The sequence below is a fragment of the Lepidochelys kempii genome, chromosome 1 (genome assembly GCF_965140265.1).
Source record: "Lepidochelys kempii isolate rLepKem1 chromosome 1, rLepKem1.hap2, whole genome shotgun sequence".
In the NCBI taxonomy this organism is placed as follows: Eukaryota; Metazoa; Chordata; order Testudines; family Cheloniidae; genus Lepidochelys; species Lepidochelys kempii.
In genome coordinates, this window is record NC_133256.1 from 211,563,882 (window position 1) to 211,585,968 (window position 22,087).

At 47.6% G+C, this 22,087-nt stretch overlaps 1 protein-coding gene across 3 annotated transcripts in view; it reads right to left on the reverse strand.

Annotated features, from left to right (window-relative positions):
* Positions 1–22,087, reverse strand: part of LOC140898617 (ephrin type-B receptor 5) — a 138,787-nt gene that overhangs the window by 32,648 nt on the left and 84,052 nt on the right. For all 3 annotated transcript variants that reach the window (XM_073312682.1, XM_073312690.1, XM_073312699.1), the window contains exon 5: positions 193–348. In XM_073312682.1, the coding sequence (XP_073168783.1) occupies positions 193–348 (156 nt within the window). The remainder of the gene's footprint in view (positions 1–192; positions 349–22,087) is intronic.

Below are 22,087 nucleotides of genomic sequence, written 5' to 3' on the forward strand. Positions count from 1 at the left end.
TCAATACATTTGGTGGGTAGACATACCCTGTAGTGGATTAGAAGTGGTGCCCCCCAGATTCCTGCAGGGGAAAAGAGTGAAGAGAAATTATTCTCTCTTTCTCAGGGGCTCTTAGAGGCGATGACTCAGAGACTCCCCAGAATCATTGGCCATCCCTCTTCCTCCCCTCACATACTCTACCCAAACACTTACCAGTGCAGGGGGTGTCAGACGTGTCCGAAGCAGAGCGGTAGTATCGGCTTTGGCAGGCACATTCACTGGAGCCTGGCACTGGAGCGTGGCTGTGGGTGGGGCAGAGTCTGCAGGGGGCATCTCCCACATATGCTTTAAAGGAACCAGTGGGACAGGCTAGGGGAAAGAAAACAGTGACAGATGAGAAAGGGGAACCAATTACTTCAGATCCCAGAAGGAACACATTCTCCTTCAGGCTGAGACCACACTGTTGCTGGGAGAATCCTGTATTGACTGGCTGTGCAGTTTCAGTCACCACACCGCTGGACAGACATTGCCTCCTTTGAGCTGGGATATGTGCCATTTCTCATCCCCATTAGTGACTGAGACTGCCATTAAAGTTGAAGTGGAGGTAGCAGGCCTCCCATCTCAATGTGATTTCTTAACCCTCTCTTGAAATCTCCAATCTGGAAAGGACTAGGAGCTTCAAGGTGGATTCATTTGTGGATGGTTCAGAGAAAGGGTTTTATTATCTAAATAGATTTGACTTCGGAGCATTAGCAATGGAGATGGCTAAGAGAGTAACACTGAAACTAGCATGGAAGTCTACCACATAGGAACACAAGCTGAGTGAAGAGTGCAATACAGCAAAACCAACTCCCTAATATGACAGCAGGCTCTGGGATACCACCTGGCAATGCAGGTCTCATGTGGCGAGTCACCCACATGTCAGATGCTACAGCCCTATTTCTGCTGACTCATGCTAGCAGGTGGGTCTTTCTAGGTCCAGTTCAGAATAAAACGGGTTCGAGTTTCCCTCTGAGGCAAAGGAACATCCAATGAACAGCTGAGCTCAGGAGAAAGCTTAGTCTGAGGTTTCTGTTTGGTTGTTGTTATTTAAGTTCACAATCAAGTAAATTCCCAGGAAGGAGGTAAGCTTGGACCAGACATAACGCATGTACCTTATGTTAGGAGCAGAGTGAGAATGCTGTCTTATTCCACTATAATAAAGAATATCCCCGATGGGTTGCATGAGCAAAATAACTCAAAGGGGGAGGAAAGCAGGACCAGGAGAAATAAAATGTGATAGATGGAGGGGGAGTTGGGCGGGGGGGAGGAGGAGAGTAGACACACAGCTGTACCTATCAAAAAGTGTAAAACATGCACTGGAAGGAAGATCAGGAACAGTCAGCATGGATTCACCAAGGGCAAGTATTTGTTACAGACTCTTGATTCAGCAGCCGCATCGTCAGCCACAGTTAGAGACATGGGGGCCAGGAATGGGCAGAAAGGATGGGCTGGAGGCAGACTAGGAAAAGAGTACATTGTGATACTCTCCCAGAGCTAGGGTGACCAGGTGTCCAGTTTTCGACCAGAACACGTGGTCGAAAGGGGATCCTGGCGGGCCATTCACTGTCCAGTTGGCAGCGCCGCACAGCAGGGCTGGAGGCTCCCTGCTAGCCTCCGTGCCGCGCGGCTCCCGGGGAGCAGCTGGCATGTCCCCTCTCCAGCTCCTATGCGTAGGGGCAGCCAGGGAGGCTCCACTAGCTGCCCCTGCCCTGCAGCTCCCATTGGCCAGGAGCTGCTTGAGGTAAGCACCACCCGGGGCCTGCACCCCTGGACCTCTTCCCCCCCACGCCCCACCCCCCTGCCCTAGCCCTGATCGCCCTCCGAACTTCTCGATCCCAGCTCAGAGCATCCTCCTGCACCCCAAACCCCTCATCCTCAGCCCCGCACCCCCAGACAGAGCCCTCAACCCCTCCTGTACCCCAGCCCCCTGAGCCAGGCAGGTGAAAATGAGTGAGTGAGTGAGGTTGGGGAGAGCGAGCGACAGAGGGATTGGGGGATGGAGTGGGGAGGGGGGGCACTAGGAGAAGGGCCAGGGCATGGGTGGGGCCTTGGAAGAGGGGCAGGGCAGGGGGTGTTCAGTTTTGTGCAAATAGAAAGTTGGCAACCCTACCCAAAGCTCCACTTACTCATGATACAAAATCAGATGCCACTCACAATACATTGTGCAGATCTTCAGACTATGATTGTCACTCTCCTTTGTGTGCACTTTGAGCAGCAGTCCACTAGTTAACAAGGCTGCATTTAAATGTGTGTGTGTGCAGGCTGCAGACATTAATATCCCTTTATAATGAAAAAGGGCAGTCCATACCTCTCAGAACCATTTCTTCAGGATGCCAGCAGGCTCTGATTGACATCACTGCATTGGTTACGCATGATTTATGCTTGCAACGTTATCTTCACAACCGTAAAGGCTAGACTTTTTTTTTAAATGAAAGCTTACAGATTCTGGCACACAATATGGCAGCCACTCCAGAGAAAAGGACCCTCTTACTAAACCACCTCAATTTGCCACTTGGAAAAGAGGCCCCTGATTTGTGTGTAATCAGTAACTACTGTTTGCTCTCAGGTGTGTTTGGAAAGGGCCAGAGAAGGTCCAGAAGCAGCAGCAATCCTCTCTCCAGACCATGTTTGTACAGCAACAAACAGAGTTTAAAAGAGGCTGAAGGGGAATGCTATGAGGAGCAGCAGGTGAAGTGAAATGGAAAGAGCCCCTTTTTTAGCCTAGGTGGAAAGCTCTGTTTGGTCTCCTGGAATTCCTGGGGGCGAGATCATCTAACTGTAGGATTTACTATAGCACTCGTGGCCACAGAATATAAGCGCTTCCCAGCAATGACCGAACTTAGCAATTTTTACCCTTGGAGCTCAAAACTCTTTAGAAAGGTGAGCTAACTACAATCATTCCTGCTTTACAAATGTGGGAAGTGAAGCACCAAAGGTAAGTGACTTGACTAATGTCACACAGCAGATTAGTGTCTGAGCTCCTGACTCCTAGGCCGGTGCTCTACCCACTGAACTAAGCTGTGTCCTATCGACAAGCAATATAGGTTCTTGCCTTGCAAACACAGACTCTGGGGAGTGTGTTTGTGTGTCATTTTGAAGATTTTGTACCTACTTTGTAGATAATAAATTCAAGGGTACACTACTCAGAGATCCTGACAATATTGGTTACTTGTGCCCTTCACTATTAAGCCAAATCCCAGGGAAAAGGGAACATTTTCACATGAAACAGGTTTGTTACATCCTTCTTTTGTATTGTCTTGCTTAACATATGAGCAGGGTGATGGCTGATGCAATCTGCCGTGGCCTTGGTCACTGAATACATTACACACATGCAGGCCCCCTCCCCACCTGCAATCTCTTCTCAAACCAGGGGCAAACTAAAATGTCAAGTCACAGGCAAACTCCCCTTGGCAGTGACAACCACTCTGTCTGCCAGGTGCAGGAGAGAAACTAGAAGGGAGGGGTCTTTGCCTCTAGGCAGCGTCTGATTTCAGAACTGATCAGTGAAGCGGAGGTGAAATGATGAGGGACACTGTCCCCTCTGGGTGAGGCACCTGGGAAACAGGTTTGAAGCAGAAATAGTGAAGGCCACAAAAAAAAAAAAAAAAAAGAACCTGTGTGGACAGAGACCCAACCATTCATTTCAGCCCCAAGGACAGAGGCAGCAATTCAAGAGCTATGGAGCTGACAGAGAAAGGAATCCTGAGCACCACCGGGAGAGGGCTCTAGCTTATTTTTTAATTATTCAGTGGGACAAAATAATCATTACATTGTCCTGCATGAAACTAGGGGCTCATGCTGGGATTTCCAGGAGGTATGGGGGCAGAGCCAGCTGGAAGGGGATCACACTGGCTGGATACCTCCATTTCTATCCCTCTGGGATTCCTACTCTCCTATTGCCAGTCAAGAGGAAAAATAGCAACATGAAATCATACTGCAGGCAAAGCCGATTTGTGGAGATTAAATGTGATTCACAGATGTTCAAACCTCCCCCACCTTCCTAATGAAAAGATAATTGGAGAAAAATCACCATGACCTAAAATTTCTAGGTACTTACATTTTTCATTTTCAACCTTAGTCAAAGGGGCTGGATTGAGAGCACTAGAGACAAATGGCCTCTTTGTATCCAAAGAGCAGGTTCACCGTGGGCAGGGGGAGCAGCAGGCCAATCCCTGCCTCCCCGCCCACACTGCCCACAACCCCTGCCCACCTGCTCTTGGAGAGTCTCCCTTCAGGAGGGAAGGGAGGGAGTCCATGCTCCAGTAAAGCTGGTCATGGAGATGGTTATTTGTGATATGGACATCTATCTCTCTATGACACTGACTGAGAACTACCAACTCATTTCACACAGAAGCCCTCAGATGGGAACAATGTTTGATCACTGCCCACCTAAATGGGTTTTCACAAGCATTTCCCCTCCCCCATCTCTCTGTAAAGAGGATGGCAAGGGTTAACTCTGAGAGAGCTAGAAGACAAATTCGACTGGCATCTGAATATTTAAAAGCCATCTTCTTCTGCTCCAGCAATCACAGTGAGCCCAGGGGCTGCCATTCCACACACACAGCCCAGCCCTGCCTGTTTCAATGGCCCACTGCAGGATCCCACATCTCCCCCCTTCACAGCTTGATCAGATCTTACATGTCTCATGCTACCCTAAGAATAAGATTAATTCTCTTTTCCCCGTGGAGGAATAACCAAGGGTCCATGCTCTCTTCCCCTGCGTTGTGACCCTGAGCAGTTTCTGTTAGTGAACACTACTCACCTGGGACAGTCATGGAGGAAATCCCAGTCTGATTCCGCCCCCCTGCCCCGCCCATACCTGCACACGTGCATTTAGTCTGACTCCAGTGCAAGTTCAACCAGCCATAGAAAATACCTACCTGTACCAGCCTGATCAGCTGCATGGTCCCAACACCCTGGAAGAAAGCATGCGTGGGGCCCTTGTCAATTCCTGGTACTCAATGCCAGCACAGAGGGCTGGAGCCGCAGTGCCTCGGGGAGGCACAGAGTGCTGCCTCTTCCCATTAAGTCAAGGGCAGCACTAGAGAAGAAGGCACAGTCAGGAAAGGCACAACTGATTCCCTTTCTGTCGGCCTCGGTCTGCTCATGTCTCTTGGCATGGTGTCAGAATGCCAGTACGGCTCAGCTGGGCACTGCTCAGGCTTGGAGACACTGACCCATTTTCCCGGGTCCTCCTCCCTTCCCCCCTTGTGCCTGCTTATCTTTCGGAACGAGTTCCGATGGGGAGGCTGGAGCACCCCGCCACTGACTTGTATCAGTGACAAGTTTGGAGAATGGCGAGTCCGGTGGGAGAGGGTCTGCAGAAAGCAGGGAAGGGACAGAACCAGAACAAAAGGAGACAGGCTCAGGGGAGGGAAGGAGAGAGAAAAAAACGAAACACAGGAAGACAGGAACAGAGAGAAAGCCAATGATACAAAGCAAGACAAACAGAGCAAGGGGGAGAGAGTGCAGGGAGAGACAGACCAACAAAGGCAGAGCCAGGCTTTGGGCACCAGCAGTGGTGATTCTCAGACAAGAGGATACATATAGCACTCTTTGCTCAGATGCAGCTTGGATGTCGGCTGCCCTGGGAGTTGGGTGGTGTGTGTGCTGCAAGAACAGGGAACGTTTCCCCAGGCTTTCCCAGGGAAGGGGAACTCTGCATCTGCTTGGGGAAAATCCACATGCTTCTTCCCCTTTGAAAGCAGGTGTCTTGGGCTGGTACCCAGGTCCAATGCAACAGACGGGCCTAGGTGAGACGGTAAGCATCCACTACAGGCTGGGATGGAGTGTGGACAAGGTGCCAAGCCTCCAGTGGTACTTGGGGTGTGAATTAGATGGGATGCCAGTGGAGAAAACAGGGAGAAAGGAATGAGAGTAGCACATCTGGGAAATCGCTGCCACTCCAGGATGCCAGATGGATGGGGAGGGTGGCTCAAGTCCCTCGCGCACATGCACACACTTCCCCCGCCATCCTTTCAACATCACAAATAGCACAGGAGGTTTGGACGACAGAGCATGGAACGGGGAAGGGAGGGGAGATTACTGGATGGGATTTAATGGTTTTAATCAGAACTTTCTCTCCATCCTCCAATCCGCTTCCTGCCCACTATGATATTATAGAGGAAGAGCACGGCGGGATTGGAGGGAGACCCCCAAGATTGCATGTGGGTGAGGGGAGCCCAGAGAGCACGGAAGAGGGAATCAGATTGTACAATATTCACGGGACAAAAAAAACAAACACAAGGTCCTCTGTGAATGAGAATATACAGCAGGGTAGCAAAGATATAGACCAGCCCCAGCCCTCACTCAATCCTCCTAATATCTCAGGTGCACAGACACAGTTTAGTGGAACTTCAAAGAGACACTCGGAGGAACGATAAATACATACAATTATCAACAATAGCAATACATATAATTAGTTTTAAAAAATACATCTTAGGGTTGTATTAAGCCAGAAGATAGATAATACCCACAACTTCAGTGCTCAGTACCCATCAGGAAAAATGATACTTATTAATAATAAACAGTAATAAAAGAACTATAACTATTATTAATACTTAGAAGCTGCCCAAAAACTGGTAATAAAATGAGATAAAGATATGATCACTTTATTAAATGTTTCTATTTGTTGATAGTTCAAAATCTTACCAGTATTTTCAAAAATCAAAAAACTTTGACCAGCTAGTGCTAGTCAAAAATGTGAAAAAACAAACAAAACAAAAACTGCCAACAATTGTGAACGTTTCATTACATTTTTGAAAGGTTTGGGGTTTTTTTCCTCTCAAAAATAAAAAAGGCAGAAAAAGTTCAGCTGGTTCTAATAAGAACCTACTATGTCAACAGCACTTCCCTTCTGAAGGACTGAAAGCAATATATGACATTAAGTACACATTAGAATCTTATTAATTAGCATTATTAATATAGCACCAAAAATGCCCCAGCCCCTTTACAACACAAACAAAAGAGAAGATACAGTGCTGTGTCAAAGAACTTATAAATCAGCTTAGACACAGTGAGAGTAACAGACTATAACAGGAAGGGGATGGAGTGGGCAAGAGCTAAGGTTACAGTAATAGGTTATGGTACATCCTGATGTAGGGTGACCATACATCCTGTTTTGGCCAGGACAGTCCCCTTTTTAAGCCCTGTCCCTGATGTCCTGACTTTTTTTGGCAAAACTGGGCATTTGTCCTGTTTTGCCAAAAAAGTGGGGTGCACCCTCCCTGGGGGGGGGCGCAGATGAACATTTGGGAGGGGATGAGCAGTGATTTTTGGACAGGGGGGATAGGAGCCTGGATGATGTGTCTCCGCTATGCCCTGCCCCTCTAATCAGGAAGCAATGTGGTGTCATGTGCTCACTCTGCAGCCCAATCAGTGGGCAGCGCAGTCAGGACCCTAATTCAAACTCTTCTCCAGTTGGGCCATGGAGCCGTGTGACTTGTGGGCCCTGGGCCCTACTGGACAACCCAACTGGTAAGTGACCAGCCAGGTCCCGCAGCATTTGCTTGTGCCAGGGCACCAAGCATAGCACTGCCTCCCCACAGGCCCCCCCCTCCCCCGAGCGGTCCCTGCAGCCCCCACCCCGACCTCGTGTCCTCCCCATCCACTGTCCTTCAGAGCCGGTCCCCAAAACCCTCTACAGCCCCGCCCCAACAGGCTTCTTTCCTTCTCCAGTCTGCCTCCAGTAGCTTGCTTCTGCCACATCCCAGCAGGGACACCATTTAGGGAGGGCATCTCCCCCCTCAAGTTTTGTACCACTGTCTGGGACCAACTCCCCCGCTCCCAGGTCCTCCATCACTTCCTGCTTTCCCCCCTCCCCGAATCTGAAATGGCAGTCCTGAATCACGGCCTTACCCCACTTCCCTAGGGCTGCTCTCTGGAGTCTCCTTGGTCCCTCCCACTACCTGGAACTTCCTTCCTGCACCTCTGCTATCCCAGTCCCCAAAGGGACTTCACGCTGCCAGAATGGATCATAGTCCAATAACTTTACCTCCTGGCTACAAGTCCAAAAGTACTCACACCCACACACTCACACCCTGCTTTGCTGCCCAGATCCTAGCTCATACCCATTCCTCCTCCCTCTTTCCCCCATTTCTGTTACTTGGCTCTACTGGGGGCATGGAGGAGTGTTTGCGGGGGCATAAGGGATGAGCGGTGTCACCAGGCAGCTTGGGTCAGCCCTACACATCCCATTTTCAGTTTAGGGAAATATGGTCACCCTATCCTGATGGCTCCTTTCAGTTTAAACATACACAGTTAACAAGGTTACTCTGTTCTTGGGGGGTGTTGTGGAAGAAGTGGACTTTAGAAAGGATTTATTTGCATGACAAGAGAGAGGGTGGTGGCTTGGCAAAAAGTTTTTGGGAGGGTGTTCCCAACACTGGGACACAGGTGGGGCCGAAGGATGTCTAGTGTCAAGGTTCGCATTGGTGGTGTAGTGGAAGGACTGGGATGAGCAGTGTAGAAGGCAAGGTCTGGGAAGCACTAGCTGCACACTACTGAGCACGACCTTCAATGAGAGAACAGGACATTTAAACTAGATACTCTGGGAATGGTGGGTTGATTCAATGAGGGGGATAATATGGTCTGAACCACCAGCCCCACTGCTATAGAGATGTGGTAGGAGGCACTACACACCCCTAAATGCCTTCTGTGCAGAGATATGGTGAGGTCATAATTAAACTGATTAACGGGGGAAATATAAAGGGGTCGGTATGTAGATAAGATGGTGGGAAGGGCCTGATAATTGATGAACAGGGGGAAGGAAAAATAAGGGGACAGTCAATGAAACTGAAAGGCAATGAATGTGAAGCTTACAAGAAGTGGAAGATTGGACAAATGAGCAGGGAGGAGTATAAAAATATTGCTCAGGCATGCAGGAGCTAAATCAGGAAGGTCAAATCGCACTTGGAGACGCAGCGAGCAAGGGATGAAAGAGTAACAAGAAGGGTTTCTTCAGGTATGTTAGCAACAAGAAGGTGGTCAAGGAAAGTGTGGGCCCTTATTGAATGAGGAGGCAACCTAGTGAAGGGGGTTGTGGAAAAAGCTAATGTACTCAATGATCTTTTTGCCTTTTTGTCTTCACAAACAAGGTCAGCTCCCAGACTACTGCACTGGGCAACACTGTATGGGGAGGAAGTGACCAGCCCTCTGTGGAGAAAGAAGTGAATGAGTGGTCTGTGGATGAGGGGAAAGCAGTGGACGTGTTATTCCTGGACTTTAGCAAACCTTTTGACATGGTCTCCCACAGTATTCTTGCCAACAAGTTGAAGTATGGGCTGGATGAATGGACTATAAGGTGGATAGAAAGCTGGCTAGATCATCAGGCTCAACGGGGAGTGATCAATGGCTCCATGTCTAGTTGGTAGCAGGTGTCAAGCGGAGGGCTCCAAGGATCGGTCCTGGGGCTGGTTTTGTTCTATATCTTCATTAATGATCTGGAGGATGGCGTGGATTGCACCCTCAGCAAGTCTGCAGATGACACTAAACTGGGAGGAATGGTAGATACGCTGGAAGATAGGGATAGGATACAGAGGGACCTAGACAAATTAGAGGATTGGGCCAAAAGAAATCTGATGAGGTTCAACAAGGACAACTGCAGAGTCCTGAACTTAGGACAAAAGAATCCCATGCATCGCTACAGACTAGGGACTGAGTGGCTAGGCAGCAGTTCTGCAGAAAAGGACCTAGGGGTTACAGTGGACGAGAAGCTGGATAGAGTCAACAGTGTGCCCTTTTTGCCAATAAGGCTAATGGCATTTTGGGATGTATAAGGGGCATTACCAGCAGAACGACGGATGTGATCGTTCCCCTCTATTCGACATTGGTGAGGCCTCATCTGGAGTACTGTGTCCAGTTTTGGGCCCCACCCTACAAGAAGGATGTGGAAAAATTGGAAACAGTCCAGCGAAAGGCAACAAAAATGATTAGGGGGCTGGAGCACATGATTTATGGGGAGAGGCTGAGGGAACTGGGATTTTTAATCTGCAGAAGAGAAGAATGAGGGGGGATTTGATAGCTGCTTTCAACTACCTGAAAGGGAATTCCAAAGAGGATGGATCTAGACTGTTCTCAGTGGTAGCAGATGACAGAACAAGGAGTAATGGTCTCAAGTTGCAATGGGGGAGGTTTAGGTTGGATATTAAGAAAAACTTTTTCACAAGGAGGGTGGTGAAGCACTGGAATGCATTACCTAGGGAGCTGGTGGAATCTCCTTCCTTAGAAGTTTTTAAGATCAGGCTTGACAAAGCCCTGGCTGGGATAATTTAGTTGGGGATTGGTCCTGCTTTGAGTGGGAGATTGGACTAGATGACCTCCTGAGGTCCCTTCCAACCCTGATATTCTATGATTCTATGATTAGCAGCAGCATTTTGAACAAAATGTAGCAGAAAGGGATTTGAGTATAGGGAAGATGTCAGAAAAGGAAGTTGCAATAATCAAGTGTGAGATCAAACTGACGGTCAACACTTCTGTGATATACTGGGATGACTTTGGCCACTGCTGAAAAGCAGCAACTTTTGGGGTGAAAGGCACCAGCTGTTTAATAGCACACAGAAATGTTCCACAATAGTTTTGCTACCTTAGCTAATCCCATGGTGGGACACCAATTCTGTATTATTTATTAAATATTAACTGTGTGCATGGTACTGTACAGTCAGAAGATACAGGCCCAGATCCACAAAGGGACTTAGGTGTTGCAGCACCCAACTTTTAGGCATTTAGAACATGAGTGGCCATACTGGGTCAGACCAAAGGTCCATCTATCCCAGTACCCTGTCTTCCGACAGTGGCCAATGTCAGGTGCCCCAGAGGAAATGAACAGAACAGGCAATCATCAAGTGATCCATCCCCTGTCAACCATTCCCAGCTTCTGGCAAACAGATGCTAGGGACACCATCCCTGCCCATCCTGGCTAATAGGAACAGCACTGGAAAGCCACAGGAACAACACTGGGATCTGCAAAGCCTGAGTTAGGCACCTCAGTACCTATACAATGAATGGGGAGAGGCAAGTGCCTTAGAATGCTATCCACAAGAGCCAGCACACTGGGCAGGAGCTGCCTACATTAGTCAATGGGGGATGCTGACTAGTGGGGGGTATCCTAAGCCCTGCCCCTCTCAGGGAGATAGGTACCTAAGTCACAGGCTGCAGGGAGGTGTCTAGCTCTGCTAGCAAGCCACAAATCAAGGGAAGATAGGTGCTCCTCTGCCTAGCTTATGTGCAGGACACAATCCAGTAGGTATGCTCAGGTATTGCCTAACAGCCTTGGGAGGAGAATCATAGAATATCAGGGTTGGAAGGGACCTCAGGAAGTCATCTAGTTCAACCCCTGCTCAAAGCAGGACCAATCCCCAACTAAATCATCCCAGCCAGGGCTTTGTCAAGCCTGATCTTAAAAACTTCTAAGGAAGGAGATTCCACCAGCTCCCTAGGTAACGCATTCCAGTGTGTCACCATCCTCCTACTGAAAAAGTTTTTCCTAATATCCAACCAAAACCTCCCCCACTGCAACTTGAAACCATTACTCCTCGTTCTGTCATTTGCTACCAGTAAGAACATCTAGATCCATCCTCTTTGGAACCCCCTTTCAGGTAGTTGAAAGCAGCTATCAAATCCCACCTCATTCTTCTCTTCTGCAGACTAAACAATCCCAGTTCCCTCAGCCTCTCCTCATAAGTCATGTGTTCCAGTCCCCTAATCATTTTTGTTGTCCTCCGCTGGACTCTTTCCAATGTTTTCACATCCTTCTTGTAGTGTGGGGCCCAAAACTGGACACAGTACTCCAGATGAGGCCTCACCAATGTCAAATAGAGGGGAATGATCACGTTCCTCCACCTGCTGGCAATGCCCCTACCTATACATCCCAAAATGCCATTGGCCTTCTTGGCAACAAGGACACACTGCTGACTCATATCCAGCTTCTCGTCCACTGTCACCCCTAGGTCCTTCTCTGCAGAACTGCTGCTTAGTCATTCGGTCCCTAGTCTGTAGCGGTGCATTGGATTCTTCCATCCTAAGTTCAGGACTCTGCACTTGTCCTTGTTGAACCTCATCAGATTTCTTTTGGCCCAATCCTCCAATTTGTCCAAGGCCCTCTGTATCCTATCCCTACCTTCCAGCGTATCTACCTCTCCTCCCAGTTTAGTATCATCTGCGAACTTGCTGAGGGTGCAATCCACGCCATCCTCCAGATCATTAATGAAGATATTGAACAAAACCAGCCCGAGCACCGCCCCTTGGGGCACTCCGCTTGATACCGGCTACCAGCTAGACATGGAGCCGTTGATCACTCCCCGTTGAGCCTGATGATTTAGCCAGCTTTCTATCCACCTTATAGTCCATTCCTCCAACCCATATTTCTTTAACTTGCTGGCAAGAATACTGTGGGAGACAGTATCAAAAGCTTTGCTAAAGTCCAGGAATAACACGTCCACTGCTTTCCCCTCATCCACAGAGCCAGTTATCTCATCATAGAAGGCTATTAGATTAGTCAGGCATGACTTGTCTTTGGTCCATGCTGACTGTTCCTGATCACTTTCCTCTCCTCTAAGTGCTTCAGAATTGATTTCTTGAGGACCTGCTCTATGATTTTTCCAGGGACTGAGGTGAGGCTGTCTGGCTTGTAATTCCCCGGATCCTCCTTCTTCCCTTTTTAAAAGATGGGCACTACATTAGCCTTTTTCCAGTCATCCAGGACCTTCCCCAGTCGCCATGAGTTTTCAAAGATAATGGCCAATGGCTCTGCAATCACATCCGCCAAGCCCTTTAGCACTCTCGGATGCAGCGCATCCGGCCCCATGGACTTGTGCTGGTCCAGCTTTTCTAAATAATCCCGAACCACTTCTTTCTCCACAGAGGGCTGGTCACCTTCTCCCCATGCTGTGTTGCCCAGTGCAGTAGTCTGGGAGCTGACCTTGTTTGTGAAGACAGAGGCAAAAAAAGCAATGAGTACATTAGCTTTCTCCACAACCCCCTTCACTAGGATGCCTCCCTCATTAAGTAAGGGGCCCACACCTTCCTTGATTTTCTTCTTGTTGCTAACATACCTGAAGAAACCCTTCTTGTTACTCTTAACATCCCTTGCTAGCTGCAGCTCCAACTGTGATTTGGCCTTCCTGATTTTGCTCCTGCATGCCTGAGCCATATTTTTATACCCCCCCCCCCCGCTCATTTGTCCAATCTTTCACTTCTTGTAAGCTTCTTTTTTGTGTTTAAGATCAGCAAAGATTTCACCGTTAAGCCAAGCTGGTCTCCTGCCATATTTACTATTCTTTCTACAAATCGGGATGGTTTGTCCCTCTAACCTCAATAAGGATTCTTTAAAATACAGCCAGCTCTCCGGGACTCCTTTCCCCTTCATAAAAAGAAAAGGAGTACTTGTGGCACCTTAGAGACTAACCAATTTATTTGAGCATAAGCTTTCGTGAGCTACAGCTCACTTCCTCAGATGCATATCGTGGAAACTGCAGCAGGCTTTATATATACACAGAGAATATGAAACAATACCTCCTCCCACCCCACTGTCCTGCTGGTAATAGCTTATCTAAAGTGATCATCAGGTGGGCCATTTCCAGCACAAATCCAGGTTTTCTCACCCTCCACCCCCCCACACAAATTCACTCTCCTGCTGGTGATAGCCCATCCAAAGTGACAACTCTTTACACAATGTGCATGACAATCAAGTTGGGCTATTTCCTGCACAAATCCAGGTTTTCTCACATCCCCCCCACCCCCATACACACACAAACTCACTCTCCTGCTGGTAATAGCTCATCCAAACTGACCACTCTTCAAGTTTAAATCCAAGTTAAACCAGAACATCTGGGGGGGGGGTAGGAAAAAACAAGAGGAAACAGGCTACCTTGCATAATGACTTAGCCACTCCCAGTCTCTATTTAAGCCTAAATTAATAGTATCCAATTTGCAAATGAATTCCAATTCAGCAGTTTCTCGCTGGAGTCTGGATTTGAAGTTTTTTTGTTTTAAGATAGCGACCTTCATGTCTGTGATTGCGTGACCAGAGAGATTGAAGTGTTCTCCGACTGGTTTATGAATGTTATAATTCTTGACATCTGATTTGTGTCCATTTATTCTTTTACGTAGAGACTGTCCAGTTTGACCAATGTACATGGCAGAGGGGCATTGCTGGCACATGATGGCATATATCACATTGGTGGATGTGCAGGTGAACGAGCCTCTGATAGTGTGGCTGATGTTATTAGGCCCTGTGATGGTGTCCCCTGAATAGATATGTGGGCACAATTGGCAACGGGCTTTGTTGCAAGGATAAGTTCCTGGGTTAGTGGTTCTGTTGTGTGGTATGTGGTTGTTGGTGAGTATTTGCTTCAGGTTGCGGGGCTGTCTGTAGGCAAGGACTGGCCTGTCTCCCAAGATTTGTGAGAGTGTTGGGTCATCCTTTAGGATAGGCTGTAGATCCTTAATAATGCGTTGGAGGGGTTTTAATTGGGGGCTGAAGGTGACGGCTAGTGGCGTTCTGTTATTTTCTTTGTTAGGCCTGTCCTGTAGTAGGTAACTTCTGGGAACTCTTCTGGCTCTATCAATCTGTTTCTTTACTTCTGCAGGTGGGTATTGTAGTTGTAAGAAAGCTTGACAGAGATCTTGTAGGTGTTTGTCTCTGTCTGAGGGGTTGGAGCAAATGCGGTTGTATCGCAGAGCTTGGCTGTAGACGATGGATCGTGTGGCGTGGTCAGGGTGAAAGCTGGAGGCATGCAGGTAGGAATAGCGGTCAGTAGGTTTCCGGTATAGGGTGGTGTTTATGTGACCATTGTTTATTAGCACTGTAGTGTCCAGGAAGTGGATCTCTTCTGTGGACTGGACCAGGCTAAGGTTGGTGGTGGGATGGAAATTGTTGAAATCATGGTGGAATTCCTCAAGGGCTTCTTTTCCATGGGTCCAGATGATGAAGATGTCATCAATATAGCGCAAGTAGAGTAGGGGCTTTAGGGGACGAGAGCTGAGGAAGCGTTGTTCTAAATCAGCCATAAAAATGTTGGCATACTGTGGGGCCATGCGGGTACCCATAGCAGTGCCGCTGATCTGAAGGTATACATTGTCCCCAAATGTGAAGTAGTTATGGGTAAGGACAAAGTCACAAAGTTCAGCTACCAGGTTAGCCGTGACAGTATCGGGGATAGTGTTCTTGACGGCTTGTAGTCCATCTTTGTGTGGAATGTTGGTGTAGAGGGCTTCTACATCCATAGTGGCCAGGATGGTGTGATCAGGAAGATCACCGATGGATTGAAGTTTCCTCAGGAAGTCAGTGGTGTCTCGAAGGTAGCTGGGAGTGCTGGTAGCGTAGGGCCTGAGGAGGGAGTCTACATAGCCAGACAATCCTGCTGTCAGGGTGCCAATGCCTGAGATGATGGGGCGCCCAGGATTTCCAGGTTTATGGATCTTGGGTAGTAGATAGAATATCCCAGGTCGGGGTTCCAGGGGTGTGTCTGTGCGGATTTGATCTTGTGCTTCTTCAGGAAGTTTCTTGAGCAAATGCTGTAGTTGCTTTTGGTAACTCTCAGTGGGATCAGAGGGTAATGGCTTGTAGAAACTCGTGTTGGAGAGCTGCCGAGCAGCCTCTTGTTCATATTCTGACCTATTCATGATGACAACAGCACCTCCTTTATCAGCCTTTTTGATTATGATGTCAGAGTTGTTTCTGATGCTGTGGATGGCATTGTGTTCCGCATGGCTGAGGTTATGGGGCAAGTGATGCTGCTTTTCCACAATTTCAGCCCGTGCACGTCGGCGGAAGCACTCTATGTAGAAGTCCAGTCTGCTGTTTCGACCTTCAGGAGGAGTCCACCTAGAATCACTCTTTCTGTAGTGTTGGTAGGGAGAACTCTGTGGATTAGTATGCTGTTCAGAGGTATTTTGGAAATATTCCTTGAGTCGGAGACGTCGAAAATAGGATTCTAGGTCACCACAGAACTGTATCATGTTCGTGGGGGTGGAGGGGCAGAAGGAGAGGCCCCGAGATAGAACAGCTGCTTCTGCTGGGCTGAAAGTATAGTTGGATAGGTTAACAATATTGCTGGGTGGGTTGAGGGAACCATTGCTGTGGCCCCTTGTAGCATGTAGTAGTTTAGAAAGTTTAGTGTCCTTTTTCTTTTGTAGAGAAGCAAAGTGTGTGTTGTAAATGGCTTGTCTAGTTTTAATAAAATCCAGCCATGAGGAAACCTGCATGCCTCCAGCTTTCACCCTGACCACACCACACGATCCATCGTCTACAGCCAAGCTCTGCGATACAACCGCATTTGCTCCAACCCCTCAGACAGAGACAAACACCTACAAGATCTCTGTCAAGCTTTCTTATAACTACAATACCCACCTGCAGAAGTAAAGAAACAGATTGATAGAGCCAGAAGAGTTCCCAGAAGTTACCTACTACAGGACAGGCCTAACAAAGAAAATAACAGAACGCCACTAGCCGTCACCTTCAGCCCCCAATTAAAACCCCTCCAACGCATTATTAAGGATCTACAGCCTATCCTAAAGGATGACCCAACACTCTCACAAATCTTGGGAGACAGGCCAGTCCTTGCCTACAGACAGCCCCGCAACCTGAAGCAAATACTCACCAACAACCACATACCACACAACAGAACCACTAACCCAGGAACTTATCCTTGCAACAAAGCCCGTTGCCAATTGTGCCCACATATCTATTCAGGGGACACCATCACAGGGCCTAATAACATCAGCCACACTATCAGAGGCTCGTTCACCTGCACATCCACCAATGTGATATATGCCATCATGTGCCAGCAATGCCCCTCTGCCATGTACATTGGTCAAACTGGACAGTCTCTACGTAAAAGAATAAATGGACACAAATCAGATGTCAAGAATTATAACATTCATAAACCAGTCGGAGAACACTTCAATCTCTCTGGTCACGCAATCACAGACATGAAGGTCGCTATCTTAAAACAAAAAAACTTCAAATCCAGACTCCAGTGAGAAACTGCTGAATTGGAATTCATTTGCAAATTGGATACTATTAATTTAGGCTTAAATAGAGACTGGGAGTGGCTAAGTCATTATGCAAGGTAGCCTGTTTCCTCTTGTTTTTTCCTACCCCCCCCCCCAGATGTTCTGGTTTAACTTGGATTTAAACTTGAAGAGTGGTCAGTTTGGATGAGCTATTACCAGCAGGAGAGTGAGTTTGTGTGTGTATGGGGGTGGGGGGGATGTGAGAAAACCTGGATTTGTGCAGGAAATAGCCCAACTTGATTGTCATGCACATTGTGTAAAGAGTTGTCACTTTGGATGGGCTATCACCAGCAGGAGAGTGAATTTGTGTGGGGGGGTGGAGGGTGAGAAAACCTGGATTTGTGCTGGAAATGGCCCACCTGATGATCACTTTAGATAAGCTATTACCAGCAGGACAGTGGGGTGGGAGGAGGTATTGTTTCATATTCTCTGTGTATATATAAAGCCTGCTGCAGTTTCCACGATATGCATCTGAGGAAGTGAGCTGTAGCTCACGAAAGCTTATGCTCAAATAAATTGGTTAGTCTCTAAGGTGCCACAAGTACTCCTTTTCTTTTTGCGAATACAGACTAACACGGCTGCTACTCTGAAACCTTTCCCCTTCATGTTATTCTCCCAGGGGATCCTGCCCATCAGTTCCCTGAGGGAGTCAAAGTCTGCTTTTCTGAAGTCCAGGGTCCGTATTCTGCTGCTCTCCTTTCTTCCTTGTGTCAGGATCCTGAACTCGACCATCTCATGGTCACTGCCTCCCAGGTTCCCCTCCACTTTTGCTTCCCCTACTAATTCTTCCCGGTTTGTGAGCAGCAGGTCAAGAAGAGCTCTGCTCCTAGTTGGTTCCTCCAGCACTTGCACCAGGAAATTGTCCCCTACACTTTCCAAAAACTTCCTGGATTGTCTGTGCACTGCTGTATTGCTCTCCCTGCAGATATCCGGGTGATTGAAGTCTCCCATGAGAACCACGGCCCGTGATCTAGTAATTTCCTTTAGTTGCCAGAAGAAAGCCTCGTCCACCTCATCCCCCTGGTCCGGTGGTTTATAGCAGACTCCCACCACGATATCACCCTTGTTGCTCACACTTCTAAACTTAATCCAAAAAGAAAAGGAGTACTTGTGGCACCTTAGAGACTAACCAATTTATTTGAGCATAAGCTTTCATGAGCTACAGATCACTTCATCGGATGTCTTAGTCTTAGTCTCTAAGGTGCCACAAGTACTCCTTTTCTTTTTGCGAATACAGACTAACATGGCTGTTACTCTGAAACTTAATTCAGAGACTCTCAGGTTTTTCTGCAGTTTCATACCGGAGCTCTGAGCAGTCATACTGCTCTCTTACATACAGTGCAACTCCCCCACTTTTTCTGCCCTGCCTGTCCTTCCTGAACAGTTTATATCCATCTGTGACAGCACTCCAGTCATGTGAGTTATCCCACCAAGACTCTGTTATTCCAATCACATCATAATTCCTTGACTGTGACAGGACTTCCAGTTCTCCCTGCTTGTTTCCCAGGCTTCTTGCATTTGTGTATAGGCACTTGAGATAACTCGCGGATCGTCCCTCTTTCTCAGTATGGGGCAGAAGCCCTCCCCTCTCACACTCTCCTGCTCGTGCTTCCTCCCGGTATCCCACTTTCCCACTTACCTAAGGGCTCTGGTCTCCTTCCCCCGGTAAACCTAGTTTAAAGGCCTCCTCACTAGGTTAGCCAGTCTGCTTGCGAAGATGCTCTTCCTTCTCTTTGTTAGGTGGAGCCCATCTCCACCTAATACTCCTCATTCTTGGAACACCATCCCACAGTCAAAGAATCCAAAGCCTTCTCTCCGACACCACCTGCGTAACCATTCGTTGACTTCCACGATTTGACGTTCTCTACCCGGGCCTTTTCCTTCCACCCCTCCCTCATGTATAAAGACTAGTCAAGGGATTAGAGCATTCACCAGTTCAAGTCCCCACCTGACTGATAAAAAGGGGTTTGAACAGGGATCTACCATCTCTAGGGTGACCAGACAGCAAATGTGAAAAATCGGGACAGGGGGTTGGTGGTAATAGGAGCCTATATAAGAAAAAGACCCCAAAATTGGGACTGTCCCTCTAAAATCGGGACATCTGGTCACTCTAACCATCTCTCAGGTGAGTGCTCTAACCACTGGATTATAGAGTCACTCTTACTTTTTCTCTAGCCCAATTAATATTTAATTAAAGTGGAACAACTTCAACAGGAGAGATTGAGGTAGCCCATAGGAGAATATCCAAGAGTCCAATGGTTAGAGCATTCCTTCAAAACCCTTCTCATCAAGTAGGAGGGGACCTGAACCAGGGATTTCCCACATCCTGGGTGAGTACCCTAATTACAGGCCTAAAGGTTATAAGTGGGGGCGGCTCTTTCTCCCCCTGGGACCAGTGTATGGAATTAGGAGGCCTATAAACACACCTACCAGATTGGGCCCTGTGTGTGAGTTAGGTGAAGAAATACCTCTCTCTCCCCTCTTCATGGATCGCTCTGAGGATTAGGTGGAGAGAGGCAGCTGGAGACTTATAGAAAGGCAGGTGTATGCATTCTCAGAGGCAGAGACATAGGCTTCTAGGGAACATTTACAATGAAAACTAAGGTGCTGAGTGAGTTTAGGCATTTACAGGGTTAGAGGCAGCCAAGCAGAAGTTTTATGGATTGCAGTGGTCCGTAAAAACAGGATTTAGGTCCCTAAATCTGGAGATTAGGAGTCTAAATACTTTTGTGGATCCAGGCTATAGTCCCTGCCACAAGGTGGTTACAAATTAAAGTGAAGCACAGGAGAACAAGGAGAACAATGGATAAGACAGAGTCTGTTTGACAATATCCTTTGGGGAAGGAAGCTACCAGAGGTTCCATTGGGATAGTGATTGGGGTGTGCTAAAGACCCCCAGGATCCAATTTGGATTAATGTTTTTAATGAAATAAATACTACTGGGAACTGTGTGACTATGGAAGATTTTGACTTCCCAAATATAGATTAGAGGATAAGTGCTACTAATAATAGTAGGGCCCAGATTTTCCTGGATGTGATAGCTCATAGATAAGGCTATAGAATCCGTGACTTCCAAAGCCCCCTGGCAGCTTGAAACTTCAGGGTCCCACAGCCTCCCACAGTAGCAGGGAGCTGTGAGGTACCCCGCCGCCTGAGGCAGCAGTGCCCCCAAGCTCCCAACCACCATGGACAGGGGGGCACCCTGCAGGTCCCCGGCTGCCATGTACAGCATGGGGGACCCCAGCAGCTCCCCACAGCTGCCGGTGGCAGGGGGATCCCCACAGCAACACAGCCGCTGGTGGGAGCATGGGAGAACCCTTAGCTAGCTGGCCGCTGCCATGGTCACAGGGGGATTTCCGTAGTGGCAGGCAGGGGGACCCTGCAGCTCCCAGCCACAGGTGGTGGGGGGGGGGAGCGGGGGTTGGAGATCCCAGCCACCAGGCATCTGCCCAGCTCCTTCCCATTTTATCATGGATATTTTTAGTAAAAGTCAGGGACAGATCACAGGCTTCTATGAATTTTTCTTTATTGCCCGTGACCTGTCCCTGACTTTTACTAAAAATATCCATGACAAAATCTTAGCCTTACTCATAGACTTCTTCACCAAATAGTTGCTGAACCTACAAGAGGGGATGCCATTTTAGACTTGGTATTGGTGAGTACTGAGGACCTCATAGAAGAACTGGTTGTAGGGGAAAACCTTGGTTTGAGTGATCATGAGCTAATTCTGTTTAAACTAACTGGAAGGGCAAACAAAAATACAGGGAGTCCTCAGATTTACGACGCCCAACTTACGTTGGATGCCACTTACGACGCTTTTCAATTGACTGCCCGTTTTGCCCCTACAATGCTTGTTTCACACTTACAACTCTCGATTTGCATAAAGGTCACTTGAAATCACTTCCTGGTTGTGTTATACTGGTATGGAGCTGGAAGGGTTCTCTTCTGATTGGCTTTGAGGCAGTAGGGTAGCTTGTTGCTGGGTAGGGTTGCTGCTTGTTTTTGATTGGCTCCCGGCCCCGGGCTCATACGATCACAAAGCTTGAACAGTGATTGGCTGAGGCTTAGCATGTGTGCTGTTCTTCCTGGCTTTCTGAGCCTGTGTTGCCGACATTCTGAGAAGCATATGAGTTTATATGTCTATTTGAATGCTTTTTACAAAATACAGTGTACAGTAAATACACTGGTGTCGCAACATTAGTCATCTATAATTCATTTAGTACAAAATCTGGGTTATTGTGGTGAAAATAGTGTATCAAGCCTTGGTTCAGGAACCAATCCCTCCTTCATACCATTGATTCCTATGGGAAAAGCGGTTTCGACTTACAACATTTCGACTTACAATGCAATTCTAAGGAATGAACTGTGTCATAAATCTGAGGACTCCCTGTAGGTCTGCAACTACGGTCCCTGATTTCATAAGGGCAAACTTTAAAAATTAAAGGAGTTAATTAGGGAAGTCGACTGGACTTAAGAACTCAAGGATCTGGATGTGAAGAAACCTTGGACTTATTTTAAGTGAAAGTTGCAGAAAGTATCTGAAGCCTGAATCCCAAGCAAGGAAAATATTTATAGGGAAGAGTTGCAGACCAAGCTGGATGAGCAAGCATCTCAAACAGTTTATTGAGAGACAGAAAGCCTACAAGGAGTGGAAGATGGAATGGATCAGCAAGGAAAGCTACCTCTTGGAGGTCAGAAAGTATAGGGAAAAAATGAAAACTGTCCAAAGCCAAGCAGAGTTGGACCTGCAAAGGGAATTAAAACCAACAGTAAAAAGTTCTATAGCAATATTAGAAAAAAGAAAACAAGGAAAGAAGAAGTGGGACCACTAAACACTAAAGATGGGGTGGAGATTAAAGTTAATCTAGGCATGGCCCAACATCTAAACAAATACTTTGCCTCAGTTTTTAATAAGGGTAATGAGGAGTTTAAGGGTAGTGGCAGCATGGCTCATATAAATGAGGATATGGAAATAGAAATTACCACATGCAAGGTAGAAGTCAATCTCAAACAGCTTAATGGGACCAAATTGGGGGGGTCAGATAATCTCCAT